Below are 17,019 nucleotides of genomic sequence, written 5' to 3'. Positions count from 1 at the left end.
ATATACAGCACCGTCATCGTGGTGACAAGTGACAGGATATGAGTTTATTTGATGAGATATGAGGCTACCTGACGAGATATGAGTCTGCCTGACGAGATATGAGTATCTGGCTGAATAATTCCCGGCGTTGTCTTTCCAAGGGGGCAAAACGTTTAAAAGACGGATAAAGAATTAAACGACTGGACTGTACGTGTCACCAAGTGACAGGTTGTGGTTTCTACAGCATCTCTGCTCCTACGTCACGACGCTTGTTTAAAAAAGTGGAAGGTCCGGTCACGGCGGAGGCAAGTAGCGATGGTGACATTTGCAGGCTCAGAGGGAGCCGATACCGAATGCATTGCCGTAGGAGCTGCCGTGGGAGCTGCCAGAGCTAATGAGAGAAGTCAAGATGACCCCTCCTCCCCCGCACCCGGAAAGGGAGCTAAAAGGGCACGGCGCGGCTTCCCTCATCAGCTGGGAACCTACACAACTCACCCAACTCGAGAACTCTTACGGAAGCGACTCAGAACAGCATCAAAGTCAACCCATCAAGAAGAAACCAAACAGAAAAATGCCTCTCATCGTCCCAACCCGCATCAAGCCCAGGGTGATCCTGGGCCTCATGACGTTTGGCCCGAGCAAGGAGGCCGGCGCGCGCATCACGGACGAGGCGACGCTGGGCCGGGCTCTGGACACGCTGCGGGAGCGCGGCTACGATGAGATCGACACGGCGCGCATCTACGTCGACGGCCAGCAGGAGGCGTTTACGCGGGCGGCGGGCTGGAAGGACCGGGGCTTCACGCTGGCGACCAAGGTCGAGTATCCGCAGACGCCGGGGGCCAACAACGCCAAGGCGGTGGTTGAGTCTGTGGAGAAGAGCCTGAAGGAGCTGGGCACCGATTGCGTCGATGTAAGTGGCGGAGGGCAACTGCGTCAATGGCGATGGTGAACCTTACGATGATGTTGGCTAACCCTCTTTTCCACTTCATCAGATCCTCTACCTCCACTGCCCCGATCGCGGCACGCCGTTCGCCGAGACGCTCGAGGCGATCAACGAGCTGCACCGGGCGGGCAAGTTTGTGCGCCTGGGCCTGAGCAACTTTGCCGCGCACGAGGTGGCCGAGGTGGTGCTGACGTGCAAGTACAACGGGTGGGTGCGGCCGACGGTGTACCAGGCCATGTACAACTGCATCACGCGGCACGTCGAGCGGGAGCTGTTCGTCGCGTGCCGGCGGTACGGGCTCGACATCGTGGTGTACAACCCGCTGGCGGGCGGGCTGTTCTCGGGCAAGGTGCGGTCGCGGGACGCGGTGCCGGAGAGCGGGCGCTTCTCGGACGAGGCGGGCGCGCTGGGCGGGCGGTACCGCGCGCGGTACTTCAAGGACGGCGTGTTCCGCGCGCTGCAGCTGGCCGAGGCGGCGGCGGACGCGCACGGGCTGACGCTGATCGAGACGGCGCTGCGGTGGACGGTGCACCACTCGGCGCTGCGGGTGGTCGGCGGAGGGAACGACGGCGTCATCGTGGGCGTGTCGAGCGTGGAGCAGCTGGAGAGCAACCTGGCGGACCTGGAGAAGGGGCCCCTGCCGGAGGAGGTGGTGAGGGCGCTGGACGAGGCGTGGGAGGCGGCGCAGCAGGATGCGGCGCCGTACTGGCATGGCACGCTGGAGTACACGTACGACACGCAAAAGGCGCTGTTTGCTCCGGGGGCCAAGTAAGTGGAAGAGCTGCGTGCCTTGGCTGGAGATGACTGGCTGGGCGATGAGCAATGCGGGATGCTGCCCAAGACGATGACGATAGGTAGAAGGGTAGATGACCTTGATAGAGATGCAGGAGAGAGAACATGCAGAGGTCAAGTTATGCTTATTTGAAGGGGGCGTCGTGCAGGTGACACGTGCGTGTGACCAGACACCAATTTATTCAGTCGCGCAGAAGATTTTGGCTGTCCAAATGACCAGCCTGCGCTGCATCGGCGATGCACTGGAACCACCTGTGCAGCAGTGGCTGAATGTCGATTTTATAGTGGTCATAGCGGCTCCCTGCTATTGTGGTGTGGGTAGGGGTCCAGCTGAGGCTCCTTCACAGCTGATTCTCACGTCGCAACTTTTAAAATTTGTCCTCCATGGAAGTTGTATTGTAGTTCCTCTTCAGCGCATCTTTTCGCCTTTTCCTTTTTGGACCTCTTAACAATTCTTCGTCTTTGACCGCTGACGTACCCCGTTCCCCACCGTTCTCCAGACCCTCCAGTCTCGCTGTCCACTTTGTCCCGCGTTCAGTCAGTGGCTTCGGCTCAGCCTCGCTCCGATTCGTCGCCTCCTAAACCGTTTCCGATACTCTTCGCGCCCAACCTCGTCTTCGACCCCTTGAATCCTCTTCCCTTCATCTTCCAGCCGTCAAATCAAATCGCAACCGGAAGGCCATCAAGAATTCCAACCACGACCCAAAAAAAATCAACCTACCAACTCGCCTCCCCCTTTCCTTCACCAGCGCCCCAACGTCGCTCGTTTTCCAAACCTCTCCGCCCAACGCACGACCAATACATGCCAGACGTCGCCCCAACCCAATTTACAGCAAACGGCGATCCCTTCGTGGGAGCCCCTTATCTCGTACCCGTTCTCCCACCCTGAAAAACTCACGACAAACCCTCCGCGACAACGACTTCTCGTGCTCGCGTGCCTCCATGCCCTAATCGACAAACCGCCCCCTTCCTTCCCCCCCTCCCCCTCCCGACGCCCGCTAGTTTTCGGGGCCCGACTGTGAACCCGACGCCGCCATGACTCGACCCAACGAAGGAGGCGTCTACGGCACGCCGCTGCTCGCCAAGCCCGAAGATACCGTCGACGCCGCCGAACGCGGCCGCTCCAACGGCACCCTCACGCCCACCCGCGGCGGCACCACGTCCAACACCACGAGCCGCCCGACCCTCTCGCGCCGCTCCACGGCCATGCGCTCGCGCAGCCCGCGCGGCTTCGCCGCCGAGCAGGCCGCGCGCAAGAAGTACACCTACGCCGCCTTCTTCCTCGCCGTCTCGCTCGTCGCCTTTTGCGCGCAGACGGAGCTCAGCGCGCACATCCAGCACGACCTCGGCTGGGACAAGGCCTACTGCATGATGTACCTGACCCACGGCAGCTGGGTCGTCCTCTGGCCCGCCCAGCTGCTCGTCCTGCGCCTGCGCCGCCTCGACCAGCCCTGGCCGGTCTTTTGGCGCCGCCACACCCAGCTGCTCAAGACCACGGCGCTCATGGTCGAGGCGCAGACGCTCGACGTGTTCGGGGCGAGCCTGGGGTACACGGCGCGCTCGGCGCGGTACATGCTCAGGGTGACGGCGATGGTGACGACGGCGCTGACGGTGGCGGGGCTGAGCTGGTACGTGGCGGTGAGCATGACGACGCCGTCGGACTTGACGGCCATTTACAACTGCTCGGCCTTCTTCGCGTACGCCTTCTCGGTGCCGCTGCTGCGCGAGCCGCTGCGCTTCGACAAGTCCGTTGCTGTGCTCATCGCCATCGTCGGCGTCCTTGTCGTCGCGTACGGCGACACCGGCGGTGCCGAAGCCGGCGCATCCTCGTCCGGCCCCGACGCCTCCTCCGAGAACCGCTTCCTCGGCAACGTGGTCATCGGCTTCGGCTCCGTCCTCTACGGGCTGTACGAGGTCATGTACAAGCGCTACGCCTGCCCGCCCGACGGCGTCTCGCCGGGCCGCGGCATGATCTTCGCCAACACCTTTGGCTCCCTCATCGGCCTCTTCACCCTCACCGTCCTCTGGGTCCCGCTCCCCGTCCTCCACCTCCTCGGCTGGGAGCGCTTCCGCCTCCCCGACGCCGCCACCGCGCGCCTCGTCCTGCTCGCCGTGCTCTGCAACGCCGTCTTCAGCGGCTCCTTCCTCGTCCTCATCAGTCTCACCTCGCCGGTGCTCTCCTCGGTCGCCGCGCTCCTCACCATCTTCATCGTGGCGCTGGCGGACTGGGCGCTGACGGGGCGCCCGCTGAGCGGCGCGGCGATGCTGGGCGGGTCGATGATCGTGGTGGCGTTCCTGGCGCTGAGCTGGAGCACGTACCGCGAGATGACGGAGCACGAGGCGCAGAAGCTGGCGGTCGACTTGACGGACAGCGACGACGAGGATGCCAACATGAGCGGCAGCGATGCATGAGCGCGCCATCTTTTCCTACGTGTTCTTTCTTCTTCTTTGCTTTTGACGCCCGCTTAACACGGTTTTCATCATGTACGTCTTTTGCGTGTACTATTCGTTGCGTGTGTCTCGGCTACAAGACACGCAGTTTCTTTACTTGGTTGGATCAAATCTTGCATATCTGGGGTTCTTGTTTTGGGAGTAGCATAACGGCGTATCACACAGTAGACGCCCGTCGAGGCTGGACGGAATTTTTTTGTTCCTTTTCTTTCAGCAACTGCAAGGAAATGGCGGTGTTAGTCGTCCAAAAATGAACTGCTTGCGGCACGGACGGTTGTGCCTGATTTCATTAATCGTTACGGATACTCAAACATGTATACAATTTGTAAGCGTGCCATAAACCGTGTGTAACATGAGGCCCAACACGAGGCTCCCAACATCACAGCCCCTCACCTGAAAATTGCAATCTACACGCTTGCAATCTACACGCTTGCCAGCTCCCACCCGCCACCGCCCGTCCGCCTCCTCCTCCTACGCCTCTCCTCCTGTCCCGGAACGTCACGCACGAACCTTCCCAGGCCGTCCACCTCCCACCCGGAGCCGCTCGCGAGCACCGTCTCGACCGCCTCCTCCCACGCGAGCTCGTCGTCCTCGGCGTCGCCCGTCTCGAACACGCACAGCGACCGCCACTCCGGCCGCGGGCCGGGCACGAAGATGCCCTGGAACAGCGCCGAATACGCCATGTCGCGCTCCACGAGCACGTCCTCCCTGTCCAGCCCGTCGAGCGGGTCGCCGACGCTGCTGCCCCGGCGGCGAGGCATCAGCTGCACGTACAGCTCCTCCAGGTGCGGGGGCACGAGTGCGGGCGAGGTCAGCGCGACCTGCACGTGGGTGGCCATGGGCACGACGGCGACGTACTCGAGACGCCGCAGGGCGCCGCAGAGAAAGTCGCGGCGGGTGGCCGGGTCGCGCGAGGCGAGGAGGCTGAGCAGCGGCGAGGGCGGGGTGTCGCCGTAGCCGTCGGTCTTGTAGATGGACACGGAGGAGCCCTCGTTGGCGAGCAGCGCGGTCCACGGTGGCTGGCGGGCGAACAGCTCGCAGGGCAGGTTGTCGCACACCGGGGTGGGGCGGAGGGGGGTGGTCGAGCTGGCAGCCCGGCGGCGGCCGGGACACGGAGAGCAGGTGGTAGCGCGTCATCAGCTGCGGCTGGCACCGTGTGAAGACCTTGCGGCTGATCATGGTGGCGAGCACGACGGGGGCGGCGAGGAGGCTGACGCGCAGCGGGTCGGTGACGACGCGGAAGAGGAGCGCCCAGAACCAGGTGTTGGCCCAGGTGGCGTGGCCGTTGACGTCCGCGAGCACTAGGCTGACCGAATCAGACAGCACCACGCCCACGTCGTCCTCATCCTGCCCACCGCCCTCCTCATCCTTGGGCGAGATCAGCGCGGCCGCCGTCGAGTCCGGGACCAGGCCCCACCGTCCGACCAACTCCGTCGGGTCGTCAATCAGGTGCTCCGGGCAGGGGACGTGCAGCGTGATGCCCTTGACCGCATCGCCGAGCCGGTTCCGCCGCAGAAAGGCGAGCAGCTCGAGGCGCTCCACGTCGTCGTCAGGCTCGCCTCCTCCCGAGGCCGGCGGCTGCTCTAAGCGGCGAAAGGTCCAGAGGACGTGGCGGAAGAGGCACGGCAGAATGACGTCTCGCCAGCGGCGACATACTAGCGAGATGGCCTTGAGCGGCGTGCGGGTTTGACTGTCGTTGCTGTGACGGTGGTGGTGGAGGTGGTGGTAGGGAGAGGACCCGCGGGCGGCGAGGTAGTCGTCCATGATGGTGGATGCGTCGTCGCGGAAGCGCGGCTCCAGCGTGGAAGCTGCGCTGAAGTAGGAGAAGATTTCGACGAACAGCTCATTGGGGAGGTCGTCGAGCGACGGCGGGCCGCTGCGGCGACGGGCGTCATGATTGTCGCCGGCGATGGCGGTGGGTAGCCGTGGCGGGGGGGTCTCGGACATGTGCGGGCAGGATGGGGAAGAATGGGATATGAATGCAATGGTAAGAATTAAGCAATGGCAAAAATGAAGAAATGAGGTCTGAGGCAAGAATGAATACGGTGAGAAAAAAAAAATTTTTTCAAGTTAATGATGAAAAGAATTGAGAGAGACGAGGCGACGTCTGTGTATGAATGAATGAATGAAGGAAGGAAGGAAGGAAGGATTGATTGATTGATTGATTGGTTGGTTGATTGATTGGTTGATTGATTGATTGGTTGATTGATTGATTGATTGGCTGGTTGATTTGATTGTGGCGCTTTTATACAGTAGGAGCGTATTGTATGTCGACGGTAGGCAAGAGGGAGGAAGGATAGAGGGGTCACTGTCACTCACTAACTACTCACTCACTGTAACCCGGTGACCTTGCGTGCCTTATTATTACCTATGTACATCCATACATCCATACATCCATACATCCATACATCCGTGGTATTTCTCGGCGGCCCCGTTCCAACCCCCCCCCGGGGCTTCAGTCCATCTACATAGGTATCAGGCAGGTACTACCAAAGGCAATCAATGTACATATATCCAAGGCCGCTGGTGCTTGGAAGCATGCATTTTGCTTCGCTTATATTTACTTCCATCCCGTGAACTTGCAAATTTGTCTCATTCCAGATCTATCCGACACCTCTTGGCCGAAGCTCGTCTTCGTTCCAACTCGTCCATGTCCAGTCACACCCTTCTCGAGGCCATGGGACATGGCTTATCTCCTTCATCTTCCTCCCCCTCCATCACGCATCTAAAACACAGCCGCCGCGCCAATGCCCAGCGTAACCCCCGATGTGCCCGGAAATTCTTTGGCGAGCCGCAGTCGTCGACGCACTGTTTCACAACTAGCGGGTTAGCAATGTCCAACCTGCTTCATCCTTCAAACCCTCCCCCCCCCGGTAACTTTCACTCACCCTTGTCCAGACCCTCGTGGACCGGCGGTTGCGCCGCCGCCGACTCCTCCCAGATCCTGCAGCACCACATGGCCACCAGCACGTCCATCAGGCTCCTCTCCATGCCCGTCGTCGTCCGCAGCCGATGCTCTTTGCCGTTCCCATCATCCCCCTCGCCCTCGCCCTCACCCAGCTCCTCCACCGCCAGCAGCCGCCCATCCCCCTCGCCGCCCGTCCTCCACTCATACGAGCCCCCTCCTGCTGCCTTGACCACCCGGAACAGCACCTCTACCCCTCCCTTGCCATCCTCGAACCTCGGCTCCCCGTACTTTGCCTTCTCCTTCACCGGCAGCACCTGCCAACCGCCTCCCCCTCGCATCCCCAGCAGCGACGACGCCTTCTTCAGCCCCCAGACGCCCGGGTAGGTCATCTTGGTCCACGGCTTCGCGTAGTACCCCGGCGTCCCGGTCATCGCCTCGCCCACGCTCGTCACCGTGCCGCCCTTGCCCGTCGGGTGCACCAGGTCCATGACGTGCCGCCTGCGGACCTTGACCCGCGGCGTCGTCGTCGTCGCCGCCTCGCCGTCGTCGCCGCCGAATTCTTTGGCGTCCTCCACGGCTTCCAAGCCGCCGCTGCTGCTGCTGCTGCTGTCGACGCGCCGCTCCACGCGGCGAAGCTCCACGCAGGTCGTCGCGTGCCCCAGGTTGGCCACGCCCCGGTTCGTCTCGAACAGCGGGGCGCCGGCCGCGGAGCCCGCGCGGATGCTCTGCCCAACGAGAACGAGGAGGACCGGCTCCTCAAGCGGATCTGAAGAGGTGGACGCGACGCAGCTGTCGTAGCTCGGCGGTTGCTCGTCGTGTGATTTCGTCATCGTTGGCCAAAGAATCTTGTCAGGTCATGTGTTGAAATCACAATCTAATGAGTCAAGATGTGTTGACCGATTTCTCCATTCTTCCTTTGGAGCAAGTACATGGAAAAAAGACAGAGATTATCAGATCGCGACCCCCCGTCATATATATATAAGTCATCACCACCCACCCACCCCTGCGGACGCGACGTCATGAGAGCCCACACATCCAGAGCCTGACTGCGACCAACTGCGCCACCGGGCAAGGTCGGGCAGCCTTGGACCTTGTTCAGTCCATTCCCTGTAGCGTAAATAATCTTGCTCATCAAAGCCTTCTTTATGCCCCATCTGTGCCAAGCCTACATGTCTGCACGACTCAACCTCCGTCATTGGCTTCTCTCCGCACCACATGGTCGCAGCTCACGCCACATCCAAGCCTCGGGCGTTGTCATGAATGAAACATCCGCAGCCTTATTTCCTGGTACACATTTCCTTGCTTTCACCAAGAACCAAAAAAGCAACAGAATATTATTCAAATTAAGATATCCCTGGTTTATTAAAAAGAAATCTACCGTGGTATTTATCCCCTACCCACAGCAGCTTGATGCATACATCCGTTTGGTCAGCCTTCTTCACTTATCCAAAAACCATGCCATCAAGACAGATGAAATGAAAAAAAAAAATTTGAAAATGATCAAAAGAGATTCAAGAAGAAGAAGAAAAAGTTCGTTACAGATAAGGAGCGAGATGGCCTTAACTCTAAGCCCAAAATGTCTCGCCCATGCTTCCTTCCATTGCCCCCTTCCCACGCCTCTTAACCATTCCATGGTCCAACGCCAGATATAGGCCAAGAAAATAAAAAGGGTAAAAAGACGCTAAAATCACAATGACAAGAAGAATGAAATCCGTCTAGAAAAATATACTCAACCACGGATAGACGCCAACACCACCGTGTCTATGCCTCATGGCTGATCCATTACCTGCCATGATTCGCAGACATCCGCCGTCTTCAGGATCATCATCTTTCGTTCGCTCCATTCGCCACAGTGCCGTTCCTGTTTTCCGTCTCCGCCTTTCCCTTACTGTCTGTGCTCAGTCGCCCCGCGCCGTCGCCCGCTTTCTTATCACCGGGTACTTCCAACGGGCTCGGCGTCCTCGATGTCGAGCTGTGAACGGACCGGCTGCGGTGCACAAACGACGGCGCTGACGAGCCAAAGATCGGACTATCGCACGCTCGTAGACCCTCCGAGTCCAGCGGCTGGTTGAATACAGCGCCCTCCTCCATCGGATCCATGCTAGCATCTGTCCGCAGAGCTTGCCGGCTAAACGTCTGCTCCTTGGCCGATTCGGAAACCGCCCTCAATCTGGCGTCGTACTCGGCCTGTGAAATTTCCAGCGGGCTCGGCGATGGTGTTGGGAATGGGTTCTCCGGCGCATTGACATACGCGTCCAGCTTACGCCGAAGCACATCGGCCCGCACGGGCTTGGCCAGGTAGTCATTCATTCCTGCTGCCAAGCACTTTTCTCTGTCGCCCTGGATAGCAGACGCCGTCATGGCAATGACAAGAATCTTTCGTACAGCCTCGATCGGATCTTTGCGAATGAGCTTGGTTGCTTCGTACCCGTCCAGGACAGGCATCATGACATCCATCAGGATGATGTGATACGGCTGACCATCCTTGGCCTTGGCACGCAGGCCTTCAATCGCCTTCATGCCGTTTTCATAAGCCACGACGTGGCGGTATCCGAGTCGCTTCACATACTGAATCGCAATCTTCTGGTTGATCGGGTTGTCTTCAGCTATGCACACGCGGATATCCTCCGTCGCGAGCTTGGATAGATTCATGGGCGGTTTAGCAACAGTCGCCCGCTCATAGCTTGGCGACAGGCTCGAGTACCGCTCGATCAGTGGTGACGATTTGGCAAGCGCGTCGCCAGCGAGGACGTCTGCCTTTGTCTTTTCAAACGTCACTGTAAACCAGGCCGTTGTGCCAACAGTCTCTTCGCTTTCCAGTTGAATCTTGCCCTTCATCATGACCTCTATCAGAGACTTGCAGATGCTGAGACCAAGACCGCTGCCACCATACTTCCTCGCCGTTCCAGCATCAGCTTGACTAAACGGCTGGAACAACTTGGCGAGTTGCTGTGGCTGAATGCCAATTCCCGTATCCCTGACCCAGAACGTGAGAGTCGCGCTCTCGGCTGTTTCTGAGTCTAGTCTCGCTCCAATCGTAATGGATCCGTCCTCTGTAAACTTGAGACTGTTGCCAATCAGATTACCCAAAACTTGATGCAGCCGAATAGGGTCTCCGTAAATCAGCATCGACGGCAAGTTGATGTCTTGTATGATTTTGACATTCTTCTTGGACGTCTTCTCGCGATTGCTGTACGACACGGCACGGACGACCTCACGAACCATTTCCTCGGGGTTAAAGGCGATTATGTAGAGCTTCATCTTGTCCGCCTCCATCTTGGAAAAGTCGAGAATGTCGTTAATCACTGTCAGGAGAAGATCTGCAGACACTCGGATGGAATCGGCCATCTCCAGCTGCTCTCTGTTCAGGTCACTATCCCGGAGCAGCTCAGAGTTGCCAATCACACCGTTGAGCGGCGTGCGCAGCTCGTGAGACACGTTGGCCAGGAAGATGGACTTTGCCTTGGCTGCCTCCTCGGCTAGCTTAACGTTGCGGTTGGCTTCAGCCTCTGCATCCTTGGCCTTGGTTTCCGCCTTGATCGCCTTCTCTAGAGCCCGGCGCTGCACAGACACCATGGAGCGATTCTCGGCCGACACTTTTTCGAGATCCCTCATCGTATGTGCGTTCGAGTAGCTGATCGCTAACTGGTTCACCAAGAGCTGCAACACGGTGACGTTGCGGTCCGTGAACGAGCGAGGCTCACCTTCCATGTACAAGACACCAAGAAGCGGTTTGTCGCCGTGCGCAATAGGAATAGCAATGATGGATCTCCCTAGTGGGTTCTTTTGCAGCCAGGTATCGTTAACGTTGCCTGCACGCTCATCAACGCTGAGGTCGGGGATGAAGACAGCTTCGCGGAAGCGTGTGCAGTACAGCACAACATTGTCTGCAATCAAGGAGTTTGCGGCAAGAGGGAGGCCTGGGTTGTGCGCAGATGCGCCTTTTTCGGGGTCACCACTGGCGGCAATGCACCACGAATTATCACCTGCATCCGGGTCTTGCACCACAATGGCAGCGAGAGTCGCCGAGCCTCCGCACGTCTGCAAGATCACATCGCACATGGTCTTGAGAAGCTCGTCGATTTGCAACACGGATGAGATGACCTGTGAAGAAACCAGAATAGCGTGCAGGTCAATCATATCGAGCGTGGGGAGTCCAGATACGTCGTCGCTTTGCATATCCATGGAGCCGCGCCAGGCTCCTATCCTGTCGCCTTTGACCTCCATTAGAGTATGCGAATTGACCTGATTCAGCTGGTGGTCGTCCTCGCCATCCACGTGAGGATATTGAACAGACGAGGTGTCCGTTACGAAATCAGTCTGCATTGCGGCATCTGCCGTCTGGTGGCTTCGGGTAGGTCCACGAAGCAGCAAGCAGTGCTCTTCTTCGATTGCTCTTGCGACTCCAGTGGCACCAAGCTGGCGGTATAAGCCCACTGTCTCCAGCAGCGCGGATCGGGCAGATCGTCTGGCGCGCCGGCGAAGGAAGAAACCGGCCATGAGGTAATTGCCCAGGGCTTCTTCAAAGACAAACCCGTGCTCACTGGCATGATCGAGAGCCTCTTCATAATGTTGCACTGCTTCGCCGTGATCGCCGACAAGCTCCACCACTTGCGCCTCCAAAAGCCGTGACCAGCAGAGATAATTGACATCTGATACCGTTGACCACTGCTGGATCTTGTCGACAAAACCTTGCATTTCCTTGACAATTTCCTGCGTTTGTGCCGAAAAGTTGGCCGTGGGCGAGCGCGGATCTTGCATTTGTCTCAGCAGCTGTCCGGCTCTAGCCAGGCCGTAGAAGAGTAGAGTCAGGCGACTGTTGCGCGCAGACCAGATGGCGTCTAGGTGATTATAGCATTTCCTGCCTAGCTCAACTGCTCTTTCATAGTGCCCATATAAGAACAAATTAACAAGCTCGACACTTTCGTACAACAGAAGGGATCGATTGCTCTCCTGCGTCTGCGTCGTGAGCCAAGTTTTATATCGAGGTCCATTATGGTGATCATCAGACATGATACCGAGGGCATCACCCACGTGGGTCTTGCCTTGAAGAGCACGGCATGTCTGTCGGATAGCCACAATCATGGCACCACCTCTTGTGTCAGAATACCAGGTAGGAATCTCCTCGCATGCAAATTGGCAGTAGCTCTCCAAGTCGTCAAGGTTCTCGCTCGCAAAGAACTTGGTATGCGCTGTAAGACCGTAGCTGAGAATTGTCGACATTCGATCACCGCCGACCGAAGCCAACTCAATGGCATCTTCCGTCTGCGCCACAGAGACCGGCATTGAGCAGTGAATATGCGCAAGGAAGAATGTATGGAGCATCTGGCCGCGGGCAATGGAGAACGTGTCACGTCCATCGTAAAGTAGATCCTGTGAGATGACGCCGAGCTCAACGGCAAACTCAGCCATTGAAAAGCGACAGAGGGCCACGACACCCATGTTGAGGAACGCCACACCAGACTGTGGGAATGCCCCCCGCGTGAGATGAGTATCGAGCATGACCAGTGTAAGGTAGTAATACTCCAAACAATCACTCCACCAGGCAGCACTCAAACTTTCGGACAGCACGGCGCCAATGGACGCCATGACCTGGTCGTTGCTAGTCCGTGCAGCTGTGATGGTGGACCGATCCATCGACTTGATCTTTGTTGCCAGCTCCTCAAACTTCTTATCGCACGCTTCGTATGTTGGCTCTCTTTCGACGTCCACGCCAATAGTGGCCATGCAGTCTTTCAGGGAAATCAGGGCAGCCAAGGAGTTGCCATTTTGGGCAAAGATGCGAGACTGCAGTACATAGGCAGGGGCCTTGTCCAGCGGTGTCTTGGCGTTGGAAAATATGATGGATAACAGGTCGTTGGCTTTAGATAGCTTGCTCATGTAGAGATAGCACTCAGCTGTGCGTAGGTGTAGTCGAAGCGTCTCGTCGTAGCTGACATCAGGGCTGTCCGGGTCCCAAGGTCCGGGCTGCAGCAATTGCAGTGCCTTGCTATAGTATTTGGAAGCCGTCGGTCGGGCTCCGTTCTCGACGGCATCTTGGGCGCATTCTGTTAGGAGTTTGCGGAAGTGCTCTCGTTTTGGGATTCGCGTTTTGATCAAAGGGACCGCTTTGCAGATGTGTCTAGCAACGTTGGTTCGTTCCCTTGAGTCATCAGGATAATACTTCATCAAAGTCTGCGCAATGATAAAATGCATCTTCTGCTCGTTGCACTCCTTCAAGCCTGACGAGGCGTGTATATATCGGTCATGTGCGAATCGGAAACGATCCTCCGTCTCGCTTTGAACAAGAATATAGGCTTGTACAGCTGCTTGTAAACCCTCGATAGCCTCGCCTTCTGTGTACTTGCTTTGCATAGGGGATTCAGCAGCGCAAAGCGGAGCTCCGTCTTCGAAGTTGTACTCGCCATGCATCAAACGACAGATAAGCTCAAAGGAAAAGGAACTTCCTATGAGAGCTGCCCATGCCAGAACGGCTCGGGCTGCGGGTGGTAATTCGTTCAGTCGTCGAGTAATGAAATCGGTGTCGAGCAATTCAAAGTCTTTTTCCCCTTGAAACTGGGCAAAGATCTTGTCCAGATCGTAGTGCCACTGTGAGTCGCGATAGTCGTACCAGATACACCGCTTTCGGTTGCATATGCTGAGCATCTCGCGGATATAGAATGGATTGCCTGCCGTTTTGGATTGGATCGCCATGGCTAATTGCAGGATATCGTCGGTGGGCCTAGCGAGGGTCGCGGCAACATACTTCAGAACCTCTGCTTCGGTGAAGGGGGCCAGTTTTAACTTCGTTATGGTTGGCCGACTGCTCTTGGGCAGTTCTTGGATTTCTGGAGAGTAGACGACGCTCTGCATCTTTTCGGCTGAGAGTTCTTCGGGACGGTGCGTCAGAATTATGACCATTCGCATACGGGCGCTGATGACTTGGGAAACGAGCTCCAGGGACTCTTCGTCGGCGAAGTGAAGGTCTTCCAAGCAGAAGCAAATGAGCTTGTGGTGTGTAAAAACGCGCAAGACGTCGAGGAACGTGTTGACAAAACGTCTCGTCTTTGTCGAGGCGCCAACGCGTAGAAAGTCGTGGGCGGTCTGAGAGGCGATGCTGGTTCCGCCACCAGAGGGGCCGGGCGAGATACCGGGGGAGGAGCCTCTGCGCTTACCAACACGGCCGTTGTTCCGCAGCCCCGAGCTTTGCGATAGCGATATAGTGCGGGAAGCTACGGTATCTGCCGGGCCTAACAAAAACTCGGGAAGGCCCAAAGTTTTGTGCAGCATGGGCCAGACGGGGCGGACGTACTGCTTCAGCGCTTGGTGAAACGGCGTGTCCGTGTTTCTCTCGCCCCAGACTTGCTTGAAGAGGGATGATAGGAGCTTAATGAGTGGACCATGTGCTGCTCGCCTTGCGGAATCGAACTTGGCCGTGGCACAATATCCACGTCTGCGAATATCAGGCAATACGGACTGTATCAAGCAGCTCTTGCCCAAACCACCAGCACTGTCAATCACGACAACTTCGCAATGGCCTCTACGCCTGAATTTGGCGGTTCCGAGCTGTCTGGATAGTGTGGACGCTCCCGAGTCTACGCCACCGTGGCGACTTCCGTCATAGCCAGAGCTATCGGCAGCAGAGTTGGTGTCATTGGACATGGACTGGTGGCGCTCCCAACGACGGGCTATACGAGGCGCCGGGAGGGTATTGATGGAGTGTGATGTGGAGGCGCTGTCTGAATTATGCGAATCGGCTGGTGCCGAGGACTGAAAACTGCCCTTGAACAGCCTTTGGTCGTTGATGGACGTTTGAGTGAAGGAAGCGCTTCGCCGGGTGTTGCCGTCGCCAGTCGAGCTAGCGCCTTCACTAGAGGCGTCATCGGGTAGGAAGGCATCGTTGTGGAAGCTAGAACCGTCAGAAGATTTCGGGTGCGGGCCTCTGGCTTGTACAGAGTGAGATCTAGATACGCGGTCAATGACACGAAGCAGCTCATTCCTCTCCTTGTCCCGGCCAATCATGACTGTGGGAAGCAGAAAAAAAGACGAGACGTCCTTGGAGCCGATATGCAGATCAGCAAGGGCTTGAAGGTCTCCGTTACCAAGATGCTCTTGGACCAAGACCAAGTCGTGGCGCAACCCGCTAGCGGAGAGGTAGCGGTCGGCTACATTTTTAGCGGTACACCTTTGTATGATGCGTCCAATAACGTCGGGGATGCCTAGCCGGACAGTGGTGACGTTTGGTATTTTCTTGTTCAAGACGCCCTGGACGATATCGAGGGGGTTGTCGCCGCTAAATACGGGCTGCCGTGTGAGGAGGGTCCAGAAAAGGACGCCGAGGGAGTAGATGTCGGTGCGGCTGTCGGGCTCTGCCGGCATGCGGCCTGTCTGTTCGGGGCTTATGTAGAGGAGCTTATTTTTGGCGCCGATTTCCTTGGAAAGGGTCGACCAGCCGGTACTAGTCAGGCCATGCTCGAAGGATCGCAAACCGGAGCCAAACGAGACGATTCGAACCTGGTTGGTCTCGACGTTGAAGTGAAAGGCATCGCCACGAAGCTCGCCATGAATCATGCCATGGTGATGGTGGAGAATCTCGAGGCACTCTGCTGCACCTATTGCGAAATCGAGAAAGTGTTCAAGGCTGATGGTTTGCCTGGGAGCGAGTTGGAGGTCGGAGTAGGATTGGTAGGACTCGCCATCTTTGCGGGCTCTATAGAGGGCGGGGCCCATGTCGAGGACGTCAAACAGGTAGTTAGGACCGATGCGCTGATAGATGGCGACGACGAGGGCGGAGCGGTCTCCCGAGGTCGGAGGTAGCCTCATGAGATCAAGTGGTCTGACAATATGATGAGCGTTTGGGTCAGCCTTGGCCAAGAAGTTCTTGGCGATCTGAAAAGCCCGCTCCTCGCGAAAGGTGTGGAGAGAGATGCGGGCAACGATGGGTTCTTCGGCGTAGGAGGAATCGGTAGCAGAGGTTGACGAGGCTGTCGAGGGAGGGCGGGAGAAGATGGACGGCGAGGGGAATGGCTCGCCATCCAAGGCGGACGTGGGTGTTTGTTGTCCAGCGCCATGGTCCGAGGTTGATGGCCGTAGCTTGCCCGCGATTGCGGCGCTTTGTAGGTGGTGGGACGAGGCGGATGGTGTCGGGGCTTGAGGCACAAGCCGCGTGCCGAAAATGTACCTGCAGCACAACGGGCGGTTAGAACACGGGAGTACGGTAAGCAAGTGTGGGAGGGGATGCAGACGCCGACGACGGCGACAACGCTGACACGGGACGGCTCGTTGTCGAAAGAGGGGGTTCGCACTGAGGGAGGCGGGCGCAGAATGACGTACCAGTAGTCGTACGTGGAGTGAATCGGGTGGATGGACTCGTCCCAGGTGTAGCCGGCTATCTGGCGCAGGCGCTCAAAGAGGCGCGGGGGAGGCGGAGGGGGGTCGAGGGCCTCTTCCGCGACAACAGCGGCACCGACCATGATGAGGAGCGGCGCGTAACCATGGAGCGGCCTCGGTGGCGGGTGCTGGTTCCGGGGGTGAAGAAGAGAACGTCAAAGGGTGGAGGAAAAGCAAAAGTCGTCCAACGAAGGGGGTTGGAAAATGGCGTGTCGGTCGGAGGTCGTCGAGCAGCCAAGAGTGGAGGTACAGGACGGACGTCGGGGCGGGAAAATCAATCGAACGGAGAACGGGACTGGGCGGGCAGCATGGTCGAGATCGGTCGGCGCGCCAGGTGGAAGTGTGTTTGCGGAATTGAAGAGGAAATTTGTAAAGAGGACGGCAAGTCTTTTGGTTCAAATGAGCACCATGTTCGGGGGAAGAAGAAGAGAAAATAGCCCATACGTCACCTGCAGGAGGGCAGAGACCGAATCTGCAAGGTTGAACGGACAAGGCAGCCGACAGCAGCAGCAATTGGCGGCAAGGCAAGGGCAGAATAAGTGAATGTGGCAGGCAAGTCAGCGAGCGGGCTGCAGTT

At 57.9% G+C, this 17,019-nt stretch overlaps 5 protein-coding genes across 5 annotated transcripts; 2 read left to right on the top strand and 3 right to left on the bottom strand.

The window, feature by feature from the left end:
• Positions 1-550: 550 nt before the first annotated feature.
• Positions 551-1,694, top strand: ISF_04897 (Aldo/keto reductase; the record flags this gene model as incomplete). The annotated part of the gene is made up of 2 exons (XM_018848502.1): positions 551-889; positions 972-1,694. 2 exons carry the CDS (start codon positions 551-553, stop codon positions 1,692-1,694), a joined length of 1,062 nt encoding a protein of 353 aa, XP_018704228.1.
• Positions 1,695-2,749: 1,055 nt separating this feature from the next.
• Positions 2,750-4,126, top strand: ISF_04896 (Drug/metabolite transporter; the record flags this gene model as incomplete). The annotated part of the gene is made up of 1 exon (XM_018848501.1): positions 2,750-4,126. One exon carries the CDS (start codon positions 2,750-2,752, stop codon positions 4,124-4,126), a length of 1,377 nt encoding a protein of 458 aa, XP_018704227.1.
• A 537-nt stretch (positions 4,127-4,663) lies between these two features.
• ISF_04895 (hypothetical protein) lies at positions 4,664-6,112 on the bottom strand (the record flags this gene model as incomplete). Its single annotated transcript, XM_018848500.1, has 1 exon — positions 4,664-6,112. The coding sequence occupies one exon, from the start codon at positions 6,110-6,112 to the stop codon at positions 4,664-4,666; it is 1,449 nt and encodes a 482-aa protein (XP_018704226.1).
• Positions 6,113-7,045: 933 nt separating this feature from the next.
• ISF_04894 (hypothetical protein) lies at positions 7,046-7,903 on the bottom strand (the record flags this gene model as incomplete). Its single annotated transcript, XM_018848499.1, has 1 exon — positions 7,046-7,903. The coding sequence occupies one exon, from the start codon at positions 7,901-7,903 to the stop codon at positions 7,046-7,048; it is 858 nt and encodes a 285-aa protein (XP_018704225.1).
• A 994-nt stretch (positions 7,904-8,897) lies between these two features.
• On the bottom strand, positions 8,898-16,525 carry ISF_04893 (two-component sensor protein histidine protein kinase; the record flags this gene model as incomplete). The annotated part of the gene is made up of 2 exons (XM_018848498.1): positions 8,898-16,233; positions 16,386-16,525. The coding sequence occupies 2 exons, from the start codon at positions 16,523-16,525 to the stop codon at positions 8,898-8,900; spliced, it is 7,476 nt and encodes a 2,491-aa protein (XP_018704224.1).
• Between the last annotated feature and the right edge of the window lie 494 nt (positions 16,526-17,019).

The sequence above is a fragment of the Cordyceps fumosorosea genome (assembly GCF_001636725.1).
Source record: "Cordyceps fumosorosea ARSEF 2679 chromosome Unknown scaffold_11, whole genome shotgun sequence".
Taxonomy (NCBI): domain Eukaryota; kingdom Fungi; phylum Ascomycota; class Sordariomycetes; order Hypocreales; family Cordycipitaceae; genus Cordyceps; species Cordyceps fumosorosea.
Note: the sequence above shows the minus strand (reverse complement) of the source record. Positions and strands in the feature narration are given on the sequence as shown.